The sequence below is a fragment of the Pleurodeles waltl genome, chromosome 1_2 (genome assembly GCF_031143425.1).
Source record: "Pleurodeles waltl isolate 20211129_DDA chromosome 1_2, aPleWal1.hap1.20221129, whole genome shotgun sequence".
In the NCBI taxonomy this organism is placed as follows: domain Eukaryota; kingdom Metazoa; phylum Chordata; class Amphibia; order Caudata; family Salamandridae; genus Pleurodeles; species Pleurodeles waltl.
The window spans coordinates 1,193,976,810-1,193,995,279 of record NC_090437.1 but is presented as its reverse complement, the minus strand read 5'-3'; the positions used below and the strand labels follow the sequence as shown (position 1 = coordinate 1,193,995,279).

Here is an 18,470-nt window from a genome sequence, read left to right as displayed (position 1 = left end):
CACCGAGATTTGTAAGGCAGCCACTTGGTCTACACCTCATACGTTTACCAAACATTACTGTGAAGATGTGTTAGCAACACAACACGCCACAGTAGGACAGGCTGTACTAAGAACATTATTTCAAACAACTTCAGCTCCTTCAGGCTAACCACCTCTTTTATGGGAGGACTAACTGCTTTGTAGTCTATGCACAGCATGTGTATCTGCAGCTACACATGCCATCGAACGGAAAATGTCACTTACCCAGTGTACATCTGTTCATGGCATGTTCCGCTGCAGATTCACATGCACCCTCCCCGGCAGCCTGTAGTCGTTTAAGTTAAACAACACTTGTACATATATATATATATATTATATAGTTAACATTCCATGAGCATGGACATCTCTTTTCTTTATACTCTATCACTCCTACCTTACCCTCTGCGGGAAAACAATCTAACATGGAGTCGATGCCCATGTGCAATGGAGCCGAAGCGGAGGAGTCACTCGATCCCGTGACTTGAAAACACTTCTTCGAAGAAAAACAACTTGTAACACTCCGAGCCCAACACTATATGGCAGAAGTATGCACAGCATGTGAATCTGTAGCGGAACATGCCACGAACAACAGATGTACACCAGGTAAGTGACATTTATTTATTTATTTATATATATATATATATATCTTCCATGCAATTGCTCACAAAAAAGCTCCAAGTGGCCCAAGAGGGGTGGTGCAGCAAAAAATACCGGCAGAGCGCTCCGGTTAATCTCTTCTTAATCATAAAATCAATAAATAGCAGCACTCTCAGGAGGACAAAAGAGAAAAAAGTTTATTCAACACAACGCGTTTCGGCTGACTAGCAGCCTTGGTCACGTGACCAAGGCTGCTAGTCAGCCGAAACGCGTTGTGTTGAATAAACTTTTTTCTCTTTTGTCCTCCTGAGAGTGCTGCTATTTATTGATTTTATGATTAAGAATATATATATATATATATAATACTTACTACTTACATTTCTACCATTTTATGCTTTTAGCAAGCATGCCTTTATAACAATTTTATTTGTAAAGGGATATGCGTGGTAAACTTTTTTATGGTAAAGAGGCATGTGTTGTAATGACACGTGTTGTAATGGCATGCATGGTAATTTGCATGTGTGGTTCCGTCATAAAACCCTTTTACAAAGTCACATTTGACCCTCCCTCCTCCACAGTCAGACACTCATGCAGTATTATTCTCACAGTTCGGCTTTGAAATCTGAGCTTTGGTGCCCCCCAGGCAAAGTAGGAGAGCTGAAGTTTCCACCTCATTGAGTAAAGTTTTTTTTTTTCTTTCAAATAAGGTGGATGTGCTACTAAATATACAATGTTGCTTCAGTCTCAGGCCTATAACCATTTTACACACTGCAAACTGCTATTTTAATGTAGTGGGGATTCCCAGTTTGACCCCAGGGAATGAGTTAAACGTGAATTTATACAAGACACTAATGTTGGCGAACAGGACAGGTAAGTAACTACTTTCTTGTCAGTGCATTTATTTGTGAATAATCCTGGATTTAGATCCTGGAGTTTGATAACTTGAGAGGTAATTTGGTTTGTCTAAGTATTCTGCAACATCATATTACCTGAGCCTGCCTTTATGGGTTGGATTTTTTTAGGTTGGCAAATTAGTATTTTTTAGATAGAAAACCTGTTTTTGCGGACTGATCAAAATAGTTATTTTGTTCCCTTTCTCACTACAAAGCACTGAAACAAAGCCATTTATTAAAAAACATGGGCCACAGTCGACAGTCCTCTGATGGAAGTGTGGATCGTTTCATAACCAGGGAAGACGGTCTGGAGACAGGAGAGCTTGACCACAAGGTTAGTCTGAATAAGTAAAGTCTTTGTACACTAAATTCTGATTTGGCAATTTATTTGAAAATGAATTGTAATACATTTTGTCATGTTTTACATTGGATTTGCCCTTTTCTTCCTTAGCCTTCCAGAATTAAAGGTGATATTGGCCAATATACAGATGGGAACACTGCTCCACTGGTTCACTGTGTGCGTCTCTTATCTGCGTCATTTCTGCTAACTGGACAGAAGGGGGGTATGTTTAATTACTAGTTTACTATAAATCCATTCACACCCTTGCCTATTAACCTTAACTATTGTACATACACATGATTTAGATTTTTCAGTACTTGCATAAATTCTTGCATTATGATTCACACTCAAAACATATCTTGGATGTATTGTTAATCTTTTACTACTTTTCTTGATTGCATGTTGGTGCATTGTATTTCGGTTAGACAGATAACACAAAAGTAATTGAGATATAATTTTAAATCACCTTCAAATAAAGGAATGAAAGCTGCTGCCTCATTTTACACGTGACATCTCTTGTCTGCTGCCACCACACTTGATTGAGAACTATAATTTCCCCTAATAATCTCCATCTTGATGCTGTGTCTTGTGCTTACTTTAAACCTCTCACCAGACAAAGTTGGACAGTGAAGGAGGAGAGAGATAGAAAGTGGTAAACTAAGAATCGTCAAGAAACTTTTCACAGTGTGGCAGAATAAGAGTTTATAGGAATGTTAGGTAGCTCAAGAGAACACACAAGCCATTTTGATTTAGAGAGGCACAACTGTGACAAATGGCTTGGGAAAATGCACATTCTATGCCTTGGGAGCATAAACGTTTTCTTGCTTCTTCCACTTTGTACAACACAGGCTCCTGTCGTAGTTTGACTCTTGGTCTAGGCAAGACTGCTGGTTGAAGGATGACAGTACTTATGTTTGTAGGCGACTATGCCAATCTTACAACAGATCACAACTGTTGTCCCAACCCTCCCGGCTCACAAGCAGCACCTCCCCAAAAACCCAAACAATAGAAGGTGATTTGTGACAGCCTTTATGCATGGACTCAAGTGTGAGACATCTCAGGGAGTGTCGTGGTTAAACAGAGAGTACCCCCTTCTCACATAAGCAACATGTCTCAATCACATACAGGCAATGAAGAAGATGCAGTAAGGTTTTAATAGGTTTTATTTAACAAAACTGCAATCTATGATAAAGTTGCATGGGCTGCAATGATTAGGATAATAGTGCAAGAAACAGAAAGATAAATACAAGAATCATTAATACAAAGACCCCCACCCCACCATCTAGCAGTAACAGTGAAATGAGATATGTAATATGTCTTAATACCCTAATGCCATGTTCCTAATCTCTAACCTAAAAGAGAGCTAGGTGTGTTAAACCTTAATGTGCTAATGCCCATGTCCATGAGAAGAGTCCCCCAACCCTTGTTACCTTGGAATAAGGTCTCTAACTCAGACTCCGTATGGACACGAAGACTGGGTCAGCGTCAAGGTGCCGTGCAGCAGCGATGGCATCTGATCGGAATCCCTCTGACTATCTGCCTAAGTGAGGTGCATTTATACAGATCTGCTCGGAGCCCTGACGTAGGTCTGTTCCCAAACAATAGATAACAAGACATGCTTGGGACGGCAATATTTATAAACCATTCCCTCAAAGGCGTGAAGAGGGAAAGTACCTAAAGTGAACACCTACAGTTTATCTTTGTCGCTTGATATTGACGCCTTAGCGCGGTGGCACTGATAATGTGAAACTAAAACATAGGCCTAACTAAAAACAAGGCAGTCATCTTAAAAGATATAATTAAATAAATGCGCTAAAACAGAGCAAGGTAAGTAGAGTAAAAGTCGCTAGGTGACGGTGGCACAAGTCTGCAAACCAAAGGCTAAGCTAACTCCTGTCTCCCATTAAAACAAACTAGGATTCACCACACTCCTGTCCTTGGCAGTTAAATACAAATAAAATCAGGATTTATAAAGCGCAACTACTTACCCGTAAGGATCTCAAGGCGCTAAGGGGGTTTGTATTCTGAGCTTCAGACAAAGAGCCAGATTTAAAGGTCCCTCCTGAATTCAGGTAGTGATGGTGGCTGCCTGAGGTGCGTGGGTAGGGTGTTTTAGCTCTTTGCCGCGAGGTAGGCGAAGGATCTCCCAACAGCCGAGGTTTTTCGTATGCGGGGTAAGCCTGCATATCTGTAAGCTGATGCTCAGTTTGCCTCACATTCTGTACACCTCACTGGCAGGTTCCTTCAAATTGTGATAGTCTGTGGTGCAGACATTGAAGGAAACTTGCTTTTGGTACTTGATTGTCCTGTGTGAAAGTGATTTTCTATGTCACACTATGCAGATCATATATGCCATTAAACCGTGCAATTAAATATTGCTAACGTCTGCTTTCTTTTGCTGGAGAAAAATGCAAAATATCAATCATTTTTTAGTCAGTCTTGGCATACCCAAAGAAAATCGCTTCTTCAGTCTGTGGCTAATATTGCTTTTTGTAGCACTGAACCAAGTCAGGTCAGTGTCTTCTGCTGCCTGGCTTGTTGACTAAAGTTGCTTCAATTACTCTAGACTTTGAGAATAAAATCCACTTGGCACTTGTGATAATTAAATCAGAACATATTTATTAGCATTAGGACACATTTGGGATACATTGTTTTATATAAATTAATTTCACTTTTCCTCTGTACCCTAATGCATTTTGGGAGTTTACCCTTTATCAGGGGCTTCTATAGACAATCGGCAGTCAATTAAAGACATTTAACTTGTAGGGAACTAAAAGAGAAGTGATTAAACATGCAATTCACCATCTATACACCATATTTAGTCACTCTGTAAATTTCATAACGTGCTGGTGCTTAGGCTTTTACATGTATGTCAGTTGTATTACCTAATAATATTTACTGGTCCGGTTCATTACCTGATGTTTTCTTGTCAAGAAAATGGTGAAGGTAATCCACAGAGCATAGGAAACCAAGTACGGCGCTTGCAAGGAAAAGATGGCCTTGCAGTGACTGATGCAATAATGATCGAATTAAGGACTGCAACGTATAACTAACAAGTTCCAGGTACCAAGTTGGGAATGTCAATCAAATAAAAAACATAAAATGGTCATATCTGAGTTTAAGGGATGCTGTCATGTAGTTGGGTGAACAGCTCCACTATTTTGTGGCTATATCTAACAAGTTCCACTTGGGAATGTCAATCCAAATAAAAAACCTAAAATGGTCATATCTGAGTTCAAGGGATGCTTTCATGTAGTCAAGTGAACAGCTCCACTGTTTCGTGTGTGTAATGGCGGCACTAAGATATGGAAATCGGGCTACCGCACGGTAATATGTTTTGGTTTCCAAAAGTTAATTAACTGCTACACCCATGCTGGTGAGCCTGGACCTTTGAAATGCATGGTCAATGAGGAGGCATTTTAATAAGTGCTTCTACAGGCTGTGGTAGTGTTCTGTTAGCAGCTCAGGCTAATAGTTTATTTTTTTAATGTTTTATTGGCATTTTAGAAATACAAACAATGGTACATCAACAAGGGGAAAGGGTACGGTGTGAAAGCAACGAGAAGGAAGGATAGAGATAGCACGATGACCTACCAATAAAAGGATACATTAACCACAGTAGCAGTAAAACATTTCCCATAGCGATATAAACAAAGAACTAAACAGTACATGTTAGATGATGGCCCAGATTGTTTGCAGGCTACGGACATTCCGGCAACAGAGGGATTGGGGTAGAGGGGCAGGTGAAGATAAGGTGTTGGGATGCCGACTGCAGCGTTAAAGGGGGGAGGTGTCAGTCTCCAGTAAGGAGGCTCCCTATAGTCTGCTGGTGGGGTGAGTCTCTCTGTCTGAAGTATGTTAACAATGGTTCTCAAATATCGTGGGGGGAGTTGCATGAGCTCCTAATACGCGGAGAGTTGCTCCTGGCGGGTTGCATCTGGAAGCTAATCTTCCATATTGGGAGCCGGACACCTTCCACAATGGATGGCTACACTGCTCTTGGCTAGGAGTAAAAGCATCACAGTAAGGTGGACCCCTGGAGGGACCTCCTGGGCATACCCCAAAAGTGCTCATGCTAATAGTTGGTAGCTCAGGGGACACAGCATGTAAGCGTCCAAGAAGCAAACTCATACATAAGGTGATGGTTTGGATTGCCTAAATGTACGCAGGTTTGGAGGGTCAGAAGCACTCAATGCACAGGCACGTCTCCCCAAGCGAACTTTGTTGCATTTTATCCAGCGCCTCTACCCACTCACTAGAGGTTAGTGGAAATATAGAACATGATTAGCATGCATTAATACCTTGCTATTAGCTCTTAAGGAGCTACCACAGAAACCCTTTCACGTTTTGGTGATATCTGGACCTGGGCTGAAGTATTGTCTCCTCCCAGGCCTTATGCTATTCACCCCTGTTAAGGAGTCGCATAACTGCTGTTGGTATTTTACGGTTACGGCCAGAACCGGCTGTGAGAAATTCTTTTAAAGATACATTATTGTTATCTGTCAAAGATTTTTTTCTGCAGGATTGCTCAGTGTTTACTGTTGCCTTGCATTGTGATCTTCAGTTCAAAAGTTTAGCTTAGTTTAGTTTTCAGGGGTCAGCAAATTGAATATAATGAAATTGGATAATTCCCTTGTTTAGGGATCTCAACATCTATATTGACAACTTGGAAGACAAGCCAATGTGGTGAGCAAGAATGTAGGATTAGTATTGATTTTGAGTCACATTTTTGGCTCCATTTGACTACTTTTTTTTTAAACCAGTTTTGCAAAAGATATAAAGACTTCTTAGCCCCATTCTTCTCAAGGAGCCCGCAATATCTTCTTTGTTCGATGGCATCTGTCGCTGTAGATACGCATGTTCTGCAATAGCTCACCATCTGGTGTTGGGCCGGAGTGTTACAAGTTGTTTTTCTTCGAAGAAGTCTTTCGAGTCACGGGACCGAGTGACTCCTCCTTTTGTCTCCATTGCGCATGGGCGTTGACTCCATCTTCGATTGGTTTTTTTCCGCCATCGGGTTCGGACGTGTTCCTGTCGCTCCGAGTTTCGGAACGGAAAATTAGCTAATTTCGGAAGATTTTCGTCGGTATTGTTGCGTTCGGGATCGGCGTACTTAGATTCCACACCGCATCGAAGATCGGAGAGCTCCGGTGCCCTTCGGGGTAGTTTTTTCGATCCTCCGTCGGGGCCTGGTCGGCCCTACCGCGTGCTGAAGAACGCCGATGGAACGGACCCCGTTCCGTTTCTGCCCCAAATGCCACAATAAATACCCCTACACAGACCAACACTTGGTCTGCAACCTGTGCCTGTCACCTGAGCACAGCGAAGACACCTGCGAGGCCTGTCGTGCGTTCCGGTCCCGAAAAACACTCCGAGACCGTCGAGCCAGAAGACTTCAGATGGCGTCCGCTCCGACAGCCCAACGGGAGTTCGAGGAACAAGAAGAGGAAGGTACCTTCTCGATCCAAGACTCAGACTCCGAAGGATTCGACGATACACAAACCGTGAGTAAGACGTCGAAATCCACTCAAAGGAACATTTACAAGGCCCAGGGGACGCCACTGCCACCAGGCCATGGCTCGACCCATAAAATCGGCGACCGACCGTCGGCACCGAAAAAGGCCCAAACAGTGCCGAGATCGTCCGACTCCGGTCGAGACACCGGCACGCAGCCTTCTCGGGACCGAGAAAGTGCTGGAGACAAGCCTCGACACCGAGATGCCGGTGTGGACACGGCTCGACGCCGAGACAGCGGCACCGAAACAGATCGACGCCGAGAGGTTTCGGCCTCGAAAAGGAAAAAAGTCACCTCGGAGCCGAAAAAACACGCAGACAAAGTTTCGATGCCGAAACAGACTGCAAGCGACCCAGCTTCAGGCTCTTATACAGAAGAGCACTCGCTAACCTCCCAAATGCAGAAGCATAGGTTTGAGGAAGAGCTACAAGCAACTGATGTAGACCATACGCAAAAGCGTATCTTCATTCAGCAGGGGACAGGAAAAATAAGCACCCTTCCCCCCATTAGGAGAAAGAGAAGGTTGGAGTTCCAGACGGAACAAACACCACAACCAAAAGTGGTGAAAAGAGTTACACCACCACCCTCTCCTCCGCCCGTGATTAACGTTTCACCAGCACAAACTCCATCACACTCCCCAGCTCACACCACCATGAGCCAGGGTGACCAAGATCAGGACGCATGGGACCTATATGACGCCCCAGTGTCAGATAACAGTCCGGAGGCATACCCTACAAAGCCATCTCCACCAGAAGACAGCACCGCGTACTCTCAAGTGGTGGCTAGAGCAGCACAATTTCACCACGTAAGCCTCCACTCAGAACAGGTCGAGGATGATTTCTTATTCAACAAACTCTCCTCCACCCACAGCTCATACCAAAGCCTGCCTATGCTCCCTGGTATGCTCCGGCACGCAAAAGACATCTTTAAGGAGCCGGTCAAAAGTAGGGCAATCACACCAAGGGTGGAAAAAAAGTATAAGCCGCCTCCTACGGACCCGGTTTTCATCACTACACAGCTGCCACCAGACTCTGTCGTTGTAGGAGCAGCTAGGAAAAGGGCCAACTCTCACACATCTGGAGATGCACCACCCCCAGATAAAGAAAGCCGCAAGTTCGATGCAGCTGGTAAAAGAGTCGCAGCACAAGCTGCAAACCAGTGGCGCATCGCGAACTCCCAGGCACTACTTGCGCGCTATGACAGAGCCCACTGGGACGAGATGCAACATCTCATTGAACATCTGCCCAAGGACTTACAAAATAGGGCAAAACAAGTGGTTGAAGAGGGACAGGCCATCTCCAACAACCAGATACGCTCCTCCATGGACGCTGCAGATACAGCTGCACGGACAATTAATACATCTGTAACTATCAGAAGGCATGCATGACTCCGAACGTCTGGATTTAAACCAGAGATTCAACAAGCAGTTCTCAATATGCCTTTTAATGAAAAAGAACTGTTCGGTCCAGAAGTGGACACAGCGATTGAGAAACTCAAAAAAGATACAGACACTGCCAAAGCCATGGGCGCACTCTACTCCCCGCAGAGCAGAGGGAATTACAGCACATTCCGTAAAACGCCCTTTCGAGGGGGGTTTCGGGGTCAAAGCACACAAGCCAGCACCTCACAAGCCACACCGTCCAGTTACCAGGGACAGTATAGAGGAGGTTTTCGGGGACAATATAGAGGAGGGCAATTCCCTAGAAATAGAGGGAGATTTCAAAGCCCCAAAACCCCTACTACTAAACAGTGACTCACATGTCACTCACCCCCTCCACACAACACCAGTGGGGGGAAGAATAGGTCATTATTACAAAGCATGGGAGAAAATCACTACAGACACTTGGGTTCTAGCAATTATCCAACATGGTTATTGCATAGAATTTCTTCAATTCCCTCCAAACATACCACCAAAAGCAAAAAATCTAACAACACACCATTCCAATCTCCTGGAGATAGAAGTGCAGGCACTATTGCAAAAGAATGCAATCGAATTAGTGCCAAACACACAAATAAACACAGGAGTTTACTCACTGTACTTTCTGATACCAAAGAAGGACAAAACACTGAGACCAATCCTAGACCTCAGAGTAGTGAACACTTTCATCAAATCAGACCACTTCCACATGGTCACACTACAAGAAGTATTGCCATTGCTAAAACTACACGACTACATGGCAACTTTAGACCTCAAGGATGCTTATTTCCATATACCAATACACCCATTGCACAGGAAATACCTAAGGTTTGTATTCAAAGGAATACATTACCAATTCAAGGTACTGCCTTTCGGATTAACAACCGCACCAATAGTCTTTACCAAATGTCTAGCGGTAGTCGCTGCACACATAAGAAGGCAGCAAATACATGTGTTCCCATATTTGGACGACTGGCTAATCAAGGCCCATTCGTTCATACAGTGCTCAAATCACACAAATCAGATCATACAAACCCTCTTCAAACTCGGGTTCACCGTCAACTTTACAAAATCCAACATTCTGCCGCGCAAGGTACAACAATACCTAGGAGCCATAATAGACACATCAAAGGGAGTAGCCACTCCAAGTCCACAAAGAATTCTAAATTTCAACATCATCATACAACGCATGTATCCAACACAAAAGATACAGGCAAAGATGGTATTACAACTCCTAGGCATGATGTCTTCATGCATAGCCATTGTCCCAAACGCAAGACTGCACATGAGGCCCTTACAACAATGCCTAGCATCACAGTGGTCTCAAGCACAGGGTCACCTTCTAGATCTGGTGTTAATAGACCGCCAAACTTACCTCTCGCTTCTGTGGTGGAACAACATAAATTTAAACAAGGGGCGGCCTTTCCAAGACCCAGTGCCACAATACGTAATAACAACAGATGCTTCCATGACAGGGTGGGGAGCACACCTCGATCAACACAGCATACAAGGACAATGGAACGTACATCAAACAAAACTGCATATCAATCACCTAGAACTTCTAGCAGTTTTTCAAGCACTAAAAGCCTTCCAACCAATAATAGTTCACAAATACATTCTCGTCAAAACAGACAACATGACAACAATGTATTATCTAAACAAGCAGGGGGGGACGCACTCCACGCAGTTAAGCCTGCTAGCACAAAAAATTTGGCATTGGGCAATTCACAACCAAATTCGCCTAATAGCACAGTTTATACCAGGGATCCAAAATCAACTCGCAGACAATCTCTCTCGAGATCATCAACAGGTCCACGAATGGGAAATTCACCCCCAAATTCTGAACACTTATTTCAAACTCTGGGGAACACCTCAGATAGACTTGTTTGCGACAAGGGAGAACGCAAAATGCCAAAACTTCGCATCCAGATACCCACACAAACAATCCCAAGGCAATGCCCTATGGATGAACTGGTCAGGGATATTTGCTTACGCTTTTCCTCCTCTCCCTCTCCTTCCTTACCTGGTAAACAAACTCAGTCAAAGCAAACTCAAACTCATATTGATAGCACCAACTTGGGCAAGGCAACCCTGGTACACAACGCTGCTAGACCTATCAGTGGTACCCTGCATCAAATTGCCCAACAGGCCAGATCTGTTGACACAGCACAACCAAAAGATCAGACACCCAGATCCAGCATCGCTGAATCTAGCAATCTGGCTCCTGAAATCCTAGAATTCGGGCACTTACAACTTACCCAAGAATGTATGGAAGTCATAAAACAGGCCAGAAGGCCATCCACCAGGCACTGTTATGCAAGTAAATGGAAGAGGTTTGTTTGCTACTGCCATATTAATCAAATACAACCATTACACACAACTCCAGAACATGTAGTGGGTTACTTGCTTCACTTACAAAAATCTAACCTAGCTTTCTCTTCCATTAAAATACACCTTGCAGCAATTTCTGCATACCTGCAGACTACCTATTCAACTTCCCTATATAAGATACCAGTCATTAAAGCATTCATGGAGGGCCTTAGGAGAATTATACCACCAAGAACACTACCTGTTCCTTCATGGAACCTAAATGTTGTCCTAACTAGACTTATGGGTCCACCTTTTGAACCCATGCACTCCTGCGACATACAGTTCCTAACCTGGAAGGTGGCATTTCTCATCGCCATTACTTCCCTAAGAAGAGTAAGCGAGATTCAGGCGTTTACAATACAGGAACCTTTTATGCAACTACACAAAAATAAAGTCGTCTTAAGGACCAATCCTAAATTTTTGCCAAAGGTTATTTCACCGTTCCATCTAAATCAAACAGTGGAACTTCCAGTGTTCTTTCCACAGCCAGATACCGTAGCTGAAAGGGCGCTACATACATTAGATGTCAAAAGAGCATTGATGTATTACATTGACAGAACAAAAAACATCAGAAAGACTAAACAACTCTTTATTGCATTTCAAAAACCTCATGCAGGAAACCCAATTTCAAAACAAGGTATAGCCAGATGGATAGTTAAATGCATCCAAATCTGCTACCTTAAAGCTAAACGACAGCTGCCCATTACACCAAGGGCACACTCAACCAGAAAGAAAGGTGCTACCATGGCCTTTCTAGGAAACATCCCAATGCAAGAAATATGTAAGGCAGCCACATGGTCTACGCCTCACACATTCACCAAGCACTACTGTGTAGACGTGTTATCCGCACAACAAGCCACAGTAGGTCAAGCTGTATTAAGAACATTATTTCAGACTACTTCCACTCCTACAGGCTGATCCACCGCTTTTGGGGAAATAACTGCTTACTAGTCTATGCAGAACATGCGTATCTACAGCGACAGATGCCATCGAACTGAAAATGTCACTTACCCAGTGTACATCTGTTCGTGGCATCAGTCGCAGTAGATTCGCATGTGCCCACCCGCCTCCCCGGGAGCCTGTAGCAGTTTGGAAGTTACCTTCAATTATTTATATATGTGTCATCTCAACCTTAAATAGGTGCATACTTAGTCACTCCATTGCATGGGCACTATTACTACAATTCAACTCCTACCTCACCCTCTGCGGGGAAAAACAATCGAAGATGGAGTCAACGCCCATGCGCAATGGAGACAAAAGGAGGAGTCACTCGGTCCCGTGACTCGAAAGACTTCTTCGAAGAAAAACAACTTGTAACACTCCGGCCCAACACCAGATGGCGAGCTATTGCAGAACATGCGAATCTACTGCGACTGATGCCACGAACAGATGTACACTGGGTAAGTGACATTTTCATTCTAAAACATAGTTAGGAGCTACATTTACTTTAATCGCAAAACTAGAAAAAGCTTCATCTGCATCCTACCAATACACCCCAAACTGTCTTGAAAATTGTAAGTAAATTGGTCAGCGCCTTGAGACCCTTACAGGTGAGTAGTGTTCTTTACAAATTGCTGATGGATTGATTGATTGGTCTCCATTAAAATTGACAAGTTCATAACCCATCTAATTCACACCATTCATGGCAGCTTCATTGACCGCTTGAGCGGGTGATACAGTGTTAGAACACTTTTCGCTTGGGAACAAGACTCAGGAGCAACTTATGCAGGAATGCCTGTTGATGCAATTTGATGCATAAGAGACCTTTATCTGAGTACAGTGTCTTTGTCAGCACCGATCATTAAAGATTCACTTTCTGCCAAGATCTGTGCCCTTAGTAAGCAAACTGCAAACAGATTAGTCCTCAAATATTAGATTAAAGGATTTATTTTCTGCTTCCCAAGTGCTGCAGGGAAGTCGAGAGTGTCAGCCTTCCTCTTTGCAGTTTCTGTTCTTCTAGTGGCAGAAATTATATGATCAGACCCCACCATAAAGGGAATCAGGACCTTAGCAGTGGCCAATCTTGTACCCCTATTCATGAAAAACATATTACTGTCTTCCTGTGTATGACAGACAAATTAACCTCTATCTCTGGATATAAACTCCGTGTCCTTAGAACTGAATGGTTGCATCTTGATAAATGATGACAGGGACACTAATTAAACGACTTACAAATTACCACTTAGCTGGGTATGAGGCCAACATAAGCCTGCAGTTAACTATTTAAATAAAAGGATTATTGAGGACCCTAAAGGTTATATGGGACTTTCTATAAGCCCCTATTTGGCTCCCTACATAATGACCAAAGGCAATGGCTACTAGTGCCTCTATCCTTGAAGGAAAGAATTTATATCATTATAATGAGCCCTCTACAAAGGTGCTTAAACTTGTTTCAATGCCTTTTGATCTTATTCTTATCACAAGATATGACAAACATAGTGGACAGGGTCATAATGTCTTTTATTTGGGCCCATGCCTGGATTCAATGAACGTCGGTCCTCTGTGGAAGATTTAACTCCAGCAATACTTGAGCCAACAAAATTAACCCAACAGTATAAGGAGAGGGGTTGGATGAGGATGTACCAGCACAAGATGTCTCATTTGGTAGGAGCAGCAAATGAGTGGATAACCCACCTCTCAAAATAAGATAATTTCCTAGACATTTGAAAATGGAAGAGAAGGATCTGGGACATAAGATAAATGAAGAAGTCAATGCATAGACCTAATATAAAAGAAACAATGTTTGAAGAAAGCTATGCCACCAAAAGACACAGAATGATAGCACATGGGGCTAAGATCCACCACAATTAACACCAGTAATAAGCAGATTTGGCACATAAATTCACCCAAGCAAACATAATCTAAAGCCTGAAGTGACATTAAGGCCTTTCATGGACAGAAAACGCTGAACACACCACCAGCATTCTGCTGACCAACACCCACACTCAACACTGGAATTATAGCGACAGTCTTTGCCACTCCTTTAAGTGAGGGTTTCCCTCTACACTTGGAGGTTCCCAGTACTGCTATTGGGACCTGAATAGAGGGACTGCACTACCCTGAATGCCTCCTACATCCCAGGGGTTAGAGTCCTCACTCTAACCTCCGACTGACCAAAAAACCTTTGACCTGTATAACCTATCCCACTCCCATGCCTTCCCACACACCCCTCAACACACACATGTTCCTTCTATGCTGCTAATATTATGAGAGTTAGGCTAAGGCAAAGCTTTTAGCTCAGCATTGCATGAAGGCCACACTGAACTAAGTCCTCTACAAGAGCATCCTAATCCCTGAGACTGCTAGCTGACGAAGAGGGAGCAACAATAAAATAAATATTAGAAGATATTAAAATACCATTAACATAAACTAAACATTGAAGTATTTGAGTACTCACCTAAAAAGTATAAGTAAGTTTGTATCTGATAGAGATTTCTATCTGCAGATTCCTTACCGTTAGTCCTTTAGGATTTCCTGGCATCACCTTGGAATCCAGAACGTTTGCTGAGAACAATACCCTTGTGCGCGCCGTCGGTGACATCGTTTGGATCCGCGTGGCATCCTCCGCTTCACTGGAGCCATCTGTGATGTCATGGTTGCTATTAAGGCACCACTCAGGCCCGCGTACGTCAGTTCTTTTTCTTCCTTGACGGTTAAAGCGCAGATCTGGAATCAAGCTACCCTGTGTCTTTGACAGGCCTTTTTTTTACCCTTTTGTCAAAGACTTTTTGTTGTCTGTGCGAGGATGACACCCAGGAAGACGGGGTTCGAGCTGTGTGGTGCTTGCCATTGTGTCATTTTGGTAACGGACCCCCACAAGGTATGCCTCTGGTGCTTAGATCGAGACCACAACTCAAAGTCGTGTTCCGACTGCCAGGCCATGGCTCTGAAAGCTTTGAGGAAACGTTCCCTGAAGCTCATGGCGACCCAGCAGTTGACGCTGGCTGGCACGGCTCCTCGTAGGTCCCGGTCAAGGAGGAGGTTGCAGGACTGCTCCAGGAGCCTTAAGTTTTCTTCGTCCCACGCGAGGTCCTCCGGGCACTCGGGAAAGAGGCTGTAGGAAGCTGGCCTGGTGTGTGTTGAGCACCTATGGTGTTATCACCCTATACCAGGCATCCCCTATTAGTGAGGTGTAGTCAGTGTCTAGGAAGCCAGGCTCTCTAGAGGTAACTGTGGATGAGCAGCCATGGCTTATCTAGGAGACATGCAGAGCTCATGCAAAACCATTTATAGTCACACAGCACTTACACACATGAAAGGACCACACAGTGTTACAAAAATAAAGATACTTTATTTTAATGGCACAGATACTAACATACTATATAGGCAATACTCTACTAGCAGGTGAGTAAACACACTAAACAGGAGGTATCGCCATCGTCTTCAAAGACTCCATCAGCGTCACCACCTCCACCGAAGACACCCCTCTCGCCGCTGAACATCTGCATTTTCAGATTCGCATCGACCCCAGGACCACCCTCAGAGGATCCCTCGTCTACCGTCCCCCCGGACCGCGCGCCCCTTTCAGCGACGCCATCGCCGACTTCATCTCCCCGCACGCCCTCGCCTCGCCGGACTACATCCTCCTAGGCGACTTCAACTTCCATCTGGAACACAACAACAACCCCAACACAACCGCCCTGCTCGACAACCTCGCCAACCTCGGCCTCAAGCAACTGGTGAACACCGCCACCCACATCGCCAGACACACGCTTGACCCTATCTTCTCTGCCAGCAAACACATCTTCTTCAGCCACACCTCCGCTCTACACTGGACCGACCACAACTGTGTCCACTTCACATTCCGACGCGAGACCCGCCACCTACGCACTCAACCCACCCCTCGTCGACAGTGGAACAAGATCCCCGAAGAGCAACTCTTCTCCGCACTCGCCGCCAACCAACCCACCCTCACCACCGACCCCAACGACGCAGCCCTCAGCCTCACGAACTGGATCTCCAACTGCGCAGACAACCTTGCTCCCCTCAAACGCACGCACCGACAGGCCAACACCAAAAAACCTCTCTGGTTCTCTGACACCCTAAAAGAATCAAAGAAAACTTGTCGCGCCCTCGAGAAGGCCTGGCGCAAGGACCACACCCCTGACAACATGGACGCCCTCAAGAACGCTACCCGCGAGCACCACCACCTGATCCACGCTGCCAAAAGGAACTTTTTCACCGACAGACTGGACAAAAACAGCCACAACAGTAGAGAACTTTTTAGCATTGTCAAGGAGTTCTCCAACGCCGTCACGCCCTCACAGGATTTGTGCGATTCCCTCGCCACCTTCTTCCATCGCAAGATCAGCGACCTCCACGACAGCTTCGGACACCAGACCCAACCAAGCATCACCGAACCCGCACCCCCGGACATCACCCTCAACGACTGGACCCACATCAACACTGAAGAAACCAAATCCATCATGAACTCTATCCACTCCGGCGCCCCTTCGGACCCCTGCCCTCACTTCATCTTTAATACAGCCGACGACATCATTGCCCCGCACCTCCAGGCCATCATCAACTCTTCTTTTTCTTCTGCTACCTTCCCCGAATCCTGGAAACATGCTGAAGTCAACGCCCTACTAAAGAAACCTACGGCTGACCCGAGCGACCTGAAAAACGTCCGCCCCATCTCTCTCCTGCCCTTTCCAGCCAAGGTAATAGAGAAGACCGTCAACAAACAGCTGACCACCTTCCTGGAAAACAACAACCTGCTCGACCCTTCACAAACCGGATTCCGAACCAACCACAGCACGGAAACCGCCCTCATCTCAGTCACAGACGACATCAGAACCCTGATGGACAACGGTGAAACAGTCGCCCTCATCCTCCTCGAGCTCCCGGCTGCCTTCGACACCGTCTGTCACCGCACACTAATCACCCGCCTCCGCTCCACCGGGATCCAAGGCCAGGCCCTGGGCTGGATCACCTCCTTCCTCTCAAACCGTTTCCAAAGAGTTTACCTCCCACCGTTTCGCTCAGACCCCACCGAGATCATCTGCGGCGTACCTCAAGGCTCATCGCTCAGCCCAACACTCTTCAATGTCTACATGAGCCCCCTCGCCGACATCGTACGCAAGCACGACATCATCATCATCAACTCCTACGCCGACGACACCCAACTTATACTCTCCCTCACCAAGGACCCCGCCAGCGCCAAGACCAACCTACAAGAGGGTATGAAGGACGTCGCAGATTGGATGAGGCTCAGCCGCCTAAAGCTGAACTCTGACAAAACGGAAGTCCTCATCCTCGGCAACACCCCATCCGCTTGGGATGACTCCTGGTGGCCCACGGCCCTCGGCACCGCACCGACCCCCGCAGACCACGCCCGCAACCTCGGCTTCATCTTGGACCCTCTTCTCACCATGACCAAGCAGGTCAACGCCGTGTCCTCCGCCTGCTTCCTCACCCTCTGCATGCTCCGCAAGATCTTCCGCTGGATCCCCGCCGACACTAGAAAAACTGTGACCCACGCCCTCGTCACGAGCCGCCTGGACTACGGCAACACCCTCTACGCTGGGACCACCGCCAAACTCCAAAATCGCCTGCACGCATTCAAAACGCCTCTGCCCGCCTCATCCTCGACGTACCCCGCAACAGCCACATCTCCGCACACCTGAGATACCTGCACTGGCTCCCAGTCAGCAAAAGGATCACCCTTCGACTTCTCACCCACGCACACAAAGCCCTCCACAACAAGGGACCGGAATACCTCAACCGACGCCTCAGCTTCTACGTCCCCACCCGCCTCCTCCGTTCCTCTGGCCTCGTGCTCGCTGCCGTCCCTCCCATCCGCCGCTCCACGGCGGGTGGGAGGTCTTTCTCCTTCCTGGCAGCCAAGACCTGGAACTCCCTCCCCACCAGCCTCAGGACCACTCCGCATTCCGGAGACTCCTAAAAACCTGGCTTTTCGAGCAGCAGTAACCCCCCCCCCCCCCTCTTTCCCCTAGCGCCTTGAGACCCGCACGGGTGAGTAGCGTGCTTTATAAATGTTAATGATTTGATTTGATTTGATTTGATTTGATTTGACTATCATCTACACATTATAAGTCAGGAATTGGCATAGAAAGCAATTGAAAACAGTGAAATAACAGAAAATAATGGAGACCCTGGGGGAGACTAAACCATATACCAAGTACGTGGAATGCGAAAGTCGGTCGCCCACACAAGGAAGTGAAATCTGTTGAGGGGAGCTGAAGGAACTAGGAAGCCCAAAAGGTAAGTACCAAACCCACAGAGAAAATTTGTGAAAGGACTGTGCAAGACCTAAGGAAGACTGCAAGCAACAGAAGATGGATCCAGACAGAGAAG

General features: G+C 45.6%; 1 protein-coding gene across 2 annotated transcripts in view; it reads left to right on the top strand.

Moving 5' to 3' along the window:
* The window catches only part of HTT (huntingtin), a 1,416,422-nt gene that overhangs the window by 225,174 nt on the left and 1,172,778 nt on the right, over positions 1–18,470 (top strand). For both annotated transcript variants that reach the window (XM_069203496.1, XM_069203501.1), the window contains 2 exons: positions 1,724–1,842; positions 1,960–2,071. In XM_069203496.1, the coding sequence (XP_069059597.1) occupies positions 1,724–1,842; positions 1,960–2,071 (231 nt within the window). The remainder of the gene's footprint in view (positions 1–1,723; positions 1,843–1,959; positions 2,072–18,470) is intronic.